The sequence below is a fragment of the Telmatherina bonti genome, assembly GCF_933228915.1.
Source record: "Telmatherina bonti genome assembly, chromosome: 1".
In the NCBI taxonomy this organism is placed as follows: Eukaryota; Metazoa; Chordata; class Actinopteri; order Atheriniformes; family Telmatherinidae; genus Telmatherina; species Telmatherina bonti.
In genome coordinates, this window is record NC_136619.1 from 237,501 (window position 1) to 250,095 (window position 12,595).

The following is a 12,595-nucleotide window of genomic DNA, read 5'->3' on the forward strand; positions in this document are numbered from 1 at the left end:
TCTCACTTACCCACGCAACCACAGGGATTATTCTGCCCTTTGTTGGGTGGTGCGTTATTCTTCTGTAATTTCAGACTGAAGAGCTTCAGGAGGTTCAAGCAATCTGTAGTGCCAAGCAGCTCACTCTGCGACCTTTACCGCTGTCTGGGTCGTCAGGAAAACCTGAAATGGCCTAAACCATCGATGTTGGTTCCAGCGCTGATGTTTAAAGCTTCTTATCAGGACAAAATCTCCAGGCTGAAGTGAATAGAGCTGCGTAGATGCTGATCCATGAAGGGCAGCTTTCACCTGTGTGCAAATGCCTGAAAAGGGTTCTTATGAGGTTAGGACAGTATGTTAAAACATTACTTTCACACAGAGCTGTGTCTGAACCGGCAGTCTTGGAAGGAACCATGCCCGCTTGGGTGAGGGTCCTGCAAAAAGAATCACAAAAAGGCCCATGTTTCCATGTTTCCATGTTTCGCATGCGCATGTACATCAGAACCAGAGAAAGTACTTTTGGTCCAAGGAAGACCTGAAAAGAGAGCCAGAAGGAAATTTCCCCGTCTGCAACCTGGGGGAGGAAAACATTCAGGAAAATGGCATCCAGAAAGTCATTCATAAGAGAGCGCCAAAACATGGACTTGTTTTCAGCTAAAGAGTAAGCTCAAGTAACGAGAACTGAGACGGGAGAGCTGCAGCCTCCACCGTGTTACAGTCAGAGCAAACAGCATCAAAAGTAAAATCAAGTCAGGGTCAACTAGAGGTCGGTCAGGGGCCAGGCCTGGGGGGTGCAGAGGATAGTCAGTTTCAGCCAAACAGTCAAAGAGTAAATCATGAACAATACAAAGCAACAGTTAGGGCCACTCAGTTCCTATCAGGTAGTCTCATCTTAACCAACAACCAGAAAAATCCTCTAGTACTGCATAGCAGGACATGTGTCAAACTGGACTCCCAGCAGTCTGACCAACACTTATCCATGCTGGAATTTCCTTTCTGATTTACTGCTCGTGTTGTTTATGTCATGTCTGCTAAATGACAGAAGCAGAACCACACTGAAGAATCTCTGCAAATATTAAATAAAGCTCATTCAGAACTGTTGATTTAATCAGTAATGTAGTCTAGTTTAGTCTCATGGTTTACTCTGGTTTGTCTCTCCCAGACTCCAACAGACCCATTCAGGAGCAACACACACAAAACTGAGATCATGATAAGACTGGCTTTCTATTCCAAATATATTGTAAACATAAGCATAAGCATAAAGCAACAAGATGTAAAACCATCTTTAACAGCTGGACTTCAGGTACTGAACAGCCAGAGACCTTCAGGTCATAATAAAGCTGTTTGTTTTCTATCTACATTTGAACTAAAGCAGCATTTAGAAACAAACTTCTAATACTGATGGCAAAACTGTTTTCATCTACAACAACACGACGCACACATGTACGTGCACACACTCACAGCAGCACTTCTTCCTTAATGATTTTAATGCAAACGTGTGTAACAGAAAAGGCCAAGGCTAACGGTTTAGCATAGTTAGCTTAACTTTGGAAGTAGCAATACTGTTACAAATAATCTGCCTCATATTCATGTTATTTTGAGGACATACAGGGCTTAAATGACTTGTTTGTTTACTTATTAAGCGTGTTAACTAAGAGACTGGTCTATTTACTGGCAGCCATCGCAAGAGTTGGTTCTACTCTTTAAACAAAAGTCATCTGATGTGTATTTTAACCGCTGAGCATGTCTGCTTTAATTCAAAATAATGAGTTCTGATTAGGGATAAAACACCAGCTGTCAGCAAATAAAACACGTAGATTGTTGTACCTGTGTTGCATTCACTGAAGTCGGGAAATTACAAAGCTACCTTCTTATTTAATGTCATATAGCGGCTTATTTTTTTCTCGTGTTTTTGTTTTCTCTTGACATCTATTCTGTCTCAAACATTAAAAACTTAGTATTCATCACTTTTTTTTTTAATCTATTTATTTTCCTATAAAGCATAGCGTGCCAGAAGTTAACTTGTCTGTATAAACTGTTCAGTTTCCCTGCAGCAGAGCAGAGATGTCTGTGACATTGTTCAGTTGCAGAAGTCTGCAGGAGTGCAAAATTTTATGCATGCTCATAAATGTGGTATAAAGCTAAGCAGAAACAGTGAGTAAATGTTTGGTTGTAGGGCCTCATTCCTTGGCCTGGTCTTGTGGATAATCATTCAGCTCGTATCACTCGATCTGCTCAGGAGTCAGACGCGCCACAGCCACCATGCTCTCCTCCAATCAGCATACAATCAGGAATTCATGCCAGGAAGTGCCCGACACATGTTCATCAAAGCTTCCTGGTAGATAAATCAGGTTCATATGTGTAAATAACAAAGAGTGACATGTAAAGGATCAGAGAGTGGGCAAAAGTTCCAGGAAGCAGATCCAGGTTTTCCACAGAGAACTGAGTGAACCCAACAGTCTTTCTGACAGAATCAGGGTGCAGCTTATTCCAGAAAACATCATCTGACTCTGTAGTCGAGGTGGGACTTGTGCTGCCTGCCGGCCACATCCGTTAGTCTTTTACTTCCAGAAAATCCCACAACTGAAACACAGTCTGAGGACAAGGAGGATCCATCACCTCCAGAGGTCAAAGGTGAAAATCCAGCTCACATGTCCACCATAGGAGCCATATCCACACTGTTCACAGTCACAACCAACAGGGCTCTGCCAGACCCTCTGGTTCTGGGATCTCCGGGCCCCATCAGCAGCGGCCGGGTCCATGCAGCCACATCTGCATATCAGGTTCTGCTCCAGGACTCAGATCGGTCACAGAAGGGAGGTGGAATGATGCTGTAGGTTGTAGGGACCGTTTCTGCTCCAGTCTCCTGACTGACCACGCGTGACACCCAGAACTCTGCAGTGACCCGGATCAAGAACTCACTCTCCCCCAGCCCCTCCTCTGAATCCCCTCAGGCAGGATAGACAATTTTAGGACCCTGTGGACCAAGCTGCATGCTGACAAGGGTTTAGAAGGGAACGCTGCAATGTGTCCAACACCATACAGCAGACGAGCTTTTGAGACTGAACCATTTGGTCATGTAGTGTATTTTCTTCTCCAGTAAGGGGAAAATAAAGATCATAGCCTCATAATTATAATAGTTTTCTTCTGAATCCTGTGGCAAACATATTATGTGGACCATGTTCTGTGCTGTGAACATCCTGTAACTTGAATATTACAGTGTAATTGTGTGTGTGTGAGACTATATTATCAGTGGATTCATGACTCAGTTCTCTCCTGGGAAAGCTGAACATGATCTTGCTAAGAAGATACACTTGTTCTGAGAACTTCTCTTCTCGCCGTTAGCTCACATTTAGCTAAAGTGAATTTATTGCAAGGGAAATTTACTCTGGCACGTTACGTTGGTTCACCATTCCTATTTTAAGGTCAAGAATTTTCTTTTTTTCCTAACATTATGCTTATTTTCAGCATCCTTCAGCTGCATTATTTATTTCCAGTTTATCTAGATTTATTTAGACATGCTAGGCATAAATTAATAATTGCAGTAGTAAAGGAATAAAAATCACCTTATGAATGTCTGAAAGGGAAAAGACAGAAACCTAAGTTTATTGCCTACACAATGTACAGTAATTTAACGGAATAAGTCCCTAATACTATAAATCAAAGCTCTCACATTTCAGATTTTTCATTCTTAATATGTTGTTGCTCTTTAAAATGTTCTCAGGTGATAATAAAGAATGCTTTTCCTTAGGAAAAGGGTTCCACATTCATACAGGGAGTGGCTTTTATGCTCTTATAAAAGCTTTAGGAAGAAAAGCACAAGCAGCTATTTTACACAGGATTTATATGTTTGTTTCTGCCTAACATGCTATGACATCATCTCCTTCAGTGAGCAGAAGGCCTTTAATGAACACACTCTTTTCCTCACTTCCCTCTCTCATACATTTTTTTTCTTTTCTTACTGCAGTAAATTAGATTTTACACAAACAATTCACTTCAACAGTTGGATGAATGCATGTGAATGGGTCGTGCCCCCACGTTTGTCTACCCCCACACAAGCTTCTAGGCTCTCCTGCGAGAGTCCGGTGTGGCTTCACAAGACGTGGTTTTAATTCTCCACACAATCAATCCAATCAAGTTTAACGCAGGAAATTTTACACAACCACCCCAGTTTCCCCTCACATGAAGACATATTTCAGCTTCTTAATGGTGCTGTACATCAACCTCCTACTGCAAAGGAACTAGTTCTGTTTGCAGCGGATGTACACAGAGGGTCAATCCCACACCTTTGTAGAATTATCAGGCAAAATTCTCAATGTCTCCAGAAACCAGCCCACACAGTTTCTTCTCTGTTCCTCCTCACTCAAGATGGCTTTCCTCTCAGTTTTCTAACTCAAGGTTGGCCTGGTCTTGCTTCTCAAGCTCACAGGACTTACTGACTAATTTACTGGTCTCGGTCTTTTAACTCACAAGATTTACTGGTCTGGTCTTGCTACGTCTAGCTCACAGCACTTACGACTTGGTCTTGTTACTCACGATTTTTAACTTAAACTTTAACCTAAACTTAACTTAAACTCACAGGATTTTATTTATGACGTCAACCTGATCTCGTCTTCAGTTATTCTCTTATCCCTTGAGTTATTCTTTCGATGAGGAGGTGAGGAGGAGAATCCCTGTCACATTGAGAATAATGAAGACAATTGACCACAAAACAGAAAAATATTGTGATTATTAATTAAGATATTGATTATTAATTTGTGATAAATTTCTAGTAATGTTTGACTCCAGTTTGAGTCTGAAAATTAATGTAAATTTAGAATAACACTTCTCACCATTGTCTTTTCACACTGGTTCAGAAGGAGTCCTGGCGTAGTCGACCACGGGTGGGAGAAAGACGTCCTGTCCTCTGAAATTCTCTAATTGAGGTTCTTAGGATGAATCTGTGGATTCAGGTGGCCAACCCGTCTATCCCCAACCTGGGCGGACTGACGCAGGATCCCGAGACGAGCCCCCAAAAACTGTGGTGGAAAATACTCTGGTCTTGAGAAGTTGTAATACATCTAAGAGTCAACTGTCTTCTTACAATGAACATTTTATTATAAACTAATACAAGCACACGCTGGAGCTTGGAGAGAGAACTCTCTCTGCAGATGCTGAAGTAACACCCAATTATAAACCATGCTTAACTCCTCCTAGTTGCTGGGCAGACCACAGAAAACAATCATTCTCTCCTCCGAAGCTAAACTGAGCTCACTAAGCATCAATCACTCACTATATTACTTTATTACCTTTAACCTCTAACCTTTAGACAACTGGTCAACCAAGCAGCTGACAAAAACAGATGCCCTGCAGGAAACTCTTCCTGTCTCAGACTTTGTCTGCACATTCCAGACAAGGATCATATAACTTAAAGAAAGCTTTGTGCATAGACACAAAACACAGCAGGATCACAGCAAATCAATGCATATATGTCTAATACTTAATAAAAACCAAACCCCATAATAATTTCTCCAACAACACACATACCCACCCACACACATAAATATATATACACCCACACAAGCCAACTCTAGATTCATGGTCCCTGTGGAGAACAAAACCATTGACAATCAGGAGGACCAGAAACTAGCAAGTTAAATCAGAAAGACAGAAAGAGAGCTTCCTGCTGTTAGTGAATAAACTTGCTGGATGACTCAGTGACTGTGACACATGCAGAACATTCATGCAGAACATTTAGAGTGGAACGTGTTCAGAGAAGAGAGTTCATGCCAATGTGACCCCGCCCGCCTAGGGCTAGAGGCAGGCCAGGAGAACCCAGAGACCCGGGTAACCGACAGTCACCCCCAGGCACAGACCCCAACCCCCCCACTCCGGAGCCAGCCATGCATCCGCCCAGGAGGTGGCGAAGGAGGTCCCCAACCAGAGTCCCCCGCAGTCAGGGGGAACAGGCCCCAGCAGGCCCAGGCCGGCAAGGGCCGATCCCACCGGGCACCGGCCACCTAGGGCAGACAGAGCACGGGCCCCAGGGCCCCAAGAACCCGAGAGCAGCCCCCCACCCCCGCAGGCAGAGGGTACAGCCCACACCGACGGAGGACCAGGATCCCCAGACCGCCACCTAGCGGCAGCCAGGTCGCACCCCAGTGCACCAGCTGCGCCCCCGGGTACAGGACACCACCCCCCCACCACCAAACCACACACATAAACATGCATACCCTCCCTCCCCCAACACGCACTCCCCTCTCAGCCCCCATCCACACACCCCTTCGCAATCCACACACATCTCCCATCATATACACACCCCCACCCCACCTCTACTCACTCACCCATACCAAGTCACACAAACCCCAACCGACCCCGCCCCCACACACGCTCACACCCCGCCACCCCATCCCTCTACTTCTACCCAACCACACATGCCCCCAAACACCCCTCCACCACCCACAGCCCCCCCACAGACACCCTCACTCCTCCAACACAGGCACACCCCATTACATACAACCCACTCACCAACATACCCCTCCACACACACACACACACACACACACCTACTCATCCGCACACATCCCTATCCCCTCACCCCCCTACCCACCTATATCCCCAACCCTAATCCCCCCCCAGCCATCCCACCATCCATCTGTAACCCCATACACCTACTCCCACACATCCTCACCTCCCCCCTCCATCATGTCCCATGTGAGATGTCCCAGAGGGGGCAGAGGACAGGATGGCCCCGATCAGGGCCCCCATAATTACCGCCCACCACTCCCAGCGTCCCCCCCCACCACTCCACAGATGCAGCTGACCCAGCACCCCCCCCAGGGCCGGCGACAACCCTCCTACAGCCAGGCCAGCCCAGACTTAGGTCTAATGGATGGCACTCTTCCCCCACCTGTACCCCCTCCCCCCCCAGTAAAGCCCCGAGAATAGGGGCATGAGAAGACCCTATCGCCCCTGCCTCCCCCCGCTTATGACTGATTGTGAAGTATGTATTAGTTGCAATTAAAATTGAGGGAAGTGCCACGAGGTGTTGTTGCCACGTGCACACCTCCCAATACCCTGCCTGTGTGTGATGGGGGGGGGGGAGGAAGAGGGGTCGAGGGATTTAAGTCTGGAGGAAAGCTCACCTTTCAATATGTCCTCAGTTGACATATTTATGCCCAGGTTGGTCGTCATCATAGAGGTCGATGAGCCGTGCTTGGTCTCCGCTAGACACCTGTTTATCCACTGGCCTGGGAACGCCTCGGGATCCCCCCGCAGAGTTGGCAAATGTGGCTGGGGAGAGGGAAGTCTGGGCTTCCCTGCTTAGGCTGCTGCCCCCACGACTCGACCCCAGATAAGCGGCAGAAGATGGATGGATGGTAAGTCTAGTTTAATTTAAAGTTTTATGGCTTTTTCTTTTATCTCTCAGTTTCTATTACATTTTTAAGGACAGGGGCAGTTTGAAAACGGTTCTTAGGATCGTTCAGAGGTAACTGGAGTCAAATAGAGAGATTTTGATTTACTATGGGAATCTCCGGTACGCAACAAAGTGATTACTTTCATCCAGCAACCTCATATAGAACCCGATCATACCACTATTACTTTTATATCTCTCACTGTTTTACGTAGTCAGAAATTCTTATGTATTTATTTTCATCATATTTACATTCTATTTGTTGTTTTTATTTGTTTGATATTAATTTTTTTTTTTGCATTCTTACTTATTTTGTTTATTTATTTATTTATTTATTTATTTATTTTTACCAATATTTATTTTGACGAACAGTAAATAGTGTCAAATGGTTAAAATATGATCCATTCATCAGTCAATCCATCCATCCTTTTATCCATCCATCCATCCTTTTATTTATCCATCAATCCATCCTTTTATTTATCCATCCATCCATCCTTTTATCATCCTTTCATTTATCCATCCATCCATCTGTCTGTCCATCCATCCATCCATCCTTTTATTTATCCATCCATCCATCCATCCATCATTCATCCATCCATCTGTCCATCCATCCATCCATCCATCATCCATCCATCCATCCGTCTGTCCATCCATCCATCCATCTGTCCATCCATCCATCCATCCATCATCCATCCATCCATCCGTCTGTCCATCCATCCATCCATCCGTCTGTCCATCCATCCATCTTGCTTGTTATTGCCAGCTACACCCAGCTCGCCCCCCTCCCTCCCTGATGGTCCAGGTCCCGCCTCCACTTCTTTGTGGAACTCAGACGAAGAGTCTGAAACGAGCAGCTGTTTGAAAAAAGCGTCCAGATTTCTTCTCCTCTTCGTTTTTACTTTTGCTTTATTCCACATTTGCAACATGAATGCGGCGATGACGGAGGGGTTTCTTCTGTCCGCTCTGCAGCCCACCTCCTCCTGCACCGCCTACGTGGTTCCTTCGGACGGTCCGTGTCCAGACCCTCTGGCCAAAGTTAGAAGGGTCCGGGAGCAAGTCCGGATGCGGCTGGCTGAGAGAAAGTCCCCCTCGCTGCCCAGACTAGACGACACACGGCCTGGCTCAACAGGTGAGCTCCAGGACCAGATAGAAAAGTTAGCGCAAGTTGCGCTGCGTGACGCACGAGCTGCGTGACGCAGTGTGGACTTTATGTTGGTGTGTTTGGAGGCAGATGTTTTCTTGGCGCGGCTGTGTCAGGTCAGAACAGGAAAGATATATATTTCATTTGGAGATATTAGATTAGATATAAGTAGATATTAAACTGCTCTATTCCATCATCAAGTAACGTCATAATGACGTCACCAAGAAAGGAAAACGTGCAGAACAATTTTACATTAAAACAATGGTTCCCAAACTGGGGGGGGGGGGGGGGGGGGTAGTTATCACAGGCGGAGCGCGGCAAGGCTAAATAAAACTTGGGATGAATTTGTAAAAGTACTCATTGGAAATGATGATAAATCAACAAGAGAGACTTCAAGTAGTAAAAGAAAAGAACAAACTATGATGGAGCATATCTGTCCCTGCTTGACCAGTAATAATAATAATAATAATAATAATAATCAATGGTGGGTAATAATGAGAATGCAGTCATTTGCGTGTACCAAAATACTATCATCTAATATAATGAAGTATGAAGCCAAACACGTTACAACACCACTTGGGGACTTTTCATCCTCAACACAAAGAAAAGCCTGCAGGTTACTTTAGAAATAAACTATCATATATAGAAAAGTTGTTTCACTAAAGCAGCATCGTCTCAAAGTAAACTTCACTCACCTAAAGTAGTTTGTAGAGATTCCTGGTTTAAAATGTTTTATACTTACGCAGAAGAATGGATAATAGTACTGACATGGTTTTAATTATAGTTATCTACAATACAGCCACTAAAACTAAAGACGTATTTCTTAGTATGTTTCTGTGGTCCATGTGACGGGAGGGGGGGGCTCGACATTATTGTCGTTTAAGAAAAGGGGGCCTGCAGAAAAAGCATTAAAACATACAAAGCAGTTTAATGTTTGTGTGTTCACATTCCTTTAGGTTTAAAATGTTTTAAATGTGCTGCATGTTTTCACCAAACTACAAGAAAAATAAACTGATTTCAAGCCAGAGATGGTAAACACAACTGCAGACAAATATTTTCTCCATGAAGTCACCACACACAGGAGAGACGCGCTCTGGGTGTAAACTCAGACTCTTAGCAGGAATTTGCCTGGAAATGTTGTGATTGGTTGTGAACAGATAAAGCTGGATGGAAGATGGAGAAGCAGCGTTGTTATTTTCATCCTGAAACATTCTCAGTCATCCAAGTTCAGGATTTTCACACTAATGTCCAAAACCATCTGAGAACGTACGAGAATTTTCATGGTGCTGATCCGCATATTTATCCAGTTCCAGAACATGTAAATGGTTCTGGAACTGCGGTTTGGTTCTGATGCTGCGGTCCGGTTCTGACGCTGCGGTTTGGTTCTGACGCTGCGGTCCGGTTCTGACGCTGCGGTCCGGTTCTGACGCTGGGACTCAGTTCTGACGCTGCGGTCCGGTTCTGACGCTGCGGTCCGGTTCTGACGCTGGGACTCAGTTCTGACGCTGCGGTCCGGTTCTGACGCTGCGGTTTGGTTCTGACGCTGTGGTCCGGTTCTGACGCTGCGGTTCGGTTCTGACGCTGCGGTCCGGTTCTGACGCTGCGGTCCGGTTCTGACGCTGGGACTCAGTTCTGACGCTGCGGTCCGGTTCTGACGCTGCGGTCCGGTTCTGACGCTGCGGTTTGGTTCTGACGCTGTGGTCCGGTTCTGACGCTGCGGTTCGGTTCTGACGCTGCGGTCCGGTTCTGACGCTGGGACTCAGTTCTGACGCTGCGGTCCGGTTCTGACGCTGCGGTTCGGTTCTGACGCTGCGGTTTGGTTCTGACGCTGCGGTCCGGTTCTGACGCTGCGGTCCGGTTCTGACGCTGCGGTTCGGTTCTGACGCTGCGGTCCGGTTCTGACGCTGTTTTTATTCCTCTATGGAAAGATTAATGACATTACAGGTTTAGAAAATGGGAATTTTTAGTGATTAATGTAATATGAAGTATTTAGCCTTTCGACAATTTTAGAATAAATATGGAGTTTAAAGGTAAACAGACACATGCACACACACACACACACACACACACACACACACACACACACACACACACAATGTACGGAAAAGGAAGGAAGTTTCCTTGGTCTGGAAACGGCTAACCCACAGAGGAATCCGGATGCTGTGCCGCATGTTGAATCAAGCCGATTTCTCTGTGAAAACTTCTGCCGGCAAACTCAGCAATCATCCAAATATAAAGTATACAAATTAGCTGCAACAAAGTTCATGTTAAACTTTTCTTTTCTTTTCACTGTAAATATGAGAAAACCTGCCATTGCTCATAGCTCTGAAAGCTCTCTGATTAGTTAATCTGGGATGTTGAGATAAAGCTGTGGAAGGAGCGATGAGGGAGATGGAAAGGGAGGCCTGATAGACGAGTGAGATGCGAAGTGTTCGAGGAGCTGCCGACGGTTCCAGACAACAACCGTTCCACCGCTGGTCATCATTCATTCTTGGTGTTTTGGTTCATTTTCTCTGGTCAGTGGCTGAAAAGATGAGTCATTAGTAGTAAACTGTGTTATTTAATTTGGCCAATTTTAGTTAACTAGTTGTGTAGTTAACCAGCTAGTGATTGTTTAAACAGTGGTTAGCTAACAGGAGACAGACTCCAGTCTCTAGACGTCGTCAGTAAACCTGGTTTTATCACTCAGTGATTGCAGTTATCAGCTGTTGTTTGTTCCCGTGTAAAGATAATTGTTGGATTGTAGATTTATTCTTTGGTGATGGCTGAATTAGTTCACCAGGTTTTAATTTCTGCCTGTAAACTAGACATTATAATATTTACTACATATGTAACTATTCTCCTGAGGCTAATGAGGTTCATTTAGTTGGAGTTTTACCTCCACGAAGACACAAATCCTCAGTAAGCAGCATGTGGACAGATGTTCCAGCAGGATGTAGACAGATGTTCCAGCAGGATGTAGACAGATGTTCCAGCAGGATGAGGACAGATGTTCCAGCAGGATGAGGACAGATGTTCCAGCAGGAAGAGGACAGATGTTCCAGCAGGATGTAGACAGATGTTCCAGCAGGATGTAGACAGATGTTCCAGCAGGATGAGGACAGATGTTCCAGCAGGATGTAGACAGATGTTCCAGCAGGATGAGGACAGATGTTCCAGCAGGATGAGGACAGATGTTCCAGCAGGATGTAGACAGATGTTCCAGCAGGATGTAGACAGATGTTCCAGCAGGATGAGGACAGATGTTCCAGCAGGATGTGGACAGATGTTCCAGCAGGATGTGGACAGATGTTCCAGCAGGATGAGGACAGATGTGCTAGCAGGATGTAGACAGATGTTCCAGCAGGATGAGGACAGATGTTCCAGCAGGATGAGGACAGATGTTCCAGCAGGATGTAGACAGATGTTCCAGCAGGATTTAGACAGAAGTTCCAGCAGGATGAGGACAGATGTTCCAGCAGGATGTGGACAGATGTTCCAGCAGGATGTGGACAGATGTTCCAGCAGGATGTAGACAGATGTTCCAGCAGGATGAGGACAGATGTTCCAGCAGGAAGAGGACAGATGTTCCAGCAGGATGTAGACAGATGTTCCAGCAGGATGAGGACAGATGTTCCAGCAGGATGACAGATGTTCCAGCAGGATGTAGACAGATGTTCCAGCAGGATGTAGACAGATGTTCCAGCAGGATGAGGACAGATGTTCCAGCAGGAAGAGGACAGATGTTCCAGCAGGATGTAGACAGATGTTCCAGCAGGATGAGGACAGATGTTCCAGCAGGAAGAGGACAGATGTTCCAGCAGGATGTAGACAGATGTTCCAGCAGGATGAGGACAGATGTTCCAGCAGGATGTAGACAGATGTTCCAGCAGGATGAGGACAGATGTTCCAGCAGGATGAGGACAGATGTTCCAGCAGGAAGAGGACAGATGTTCCAGCAGGATGTAGAAAGATGTTCCAGCAGGATGTAGACAGATGTTCCAGCAGGATGTAGACAGATGTTCCAGCAGGATGAGGACAGATGTTCCAGCAGGAAGAGGACAGATGTTCCAGCAGGATGTAGACAGATGTTCCAGCAGGAT

The 12,595-nt window shown here is 45.5% G+C and overlaps 1 protein-coding gene across 2 annotated transcripts in view; it reads left to right on the plus strand.

Moving 5' to 3' along the window:
• The first annotated feature begins 8,223 nt into the window (after positions 1–8,223).
• Positions 8,224–12,595, plus strand: part of LOC306758900 (plakophilin-3-like) — a 69,922-nt gene continuing 65,550 nt past the window's right edge. For both annotated transcript variants that reach the window (XM_079244326.1, XM_079244325.1), the window contains exon 1: positions 8,224–8,501. In XM_079244326.1, coding sequence (XP_079100452.1) covers positions 8,297–8,501 — 205 coding nt within the window. In that variant the 5' untranslated portion in view covers positions 8,224–8,296. The remainder of the gene's footprint in view (positions 8,502–12,595) is intronic.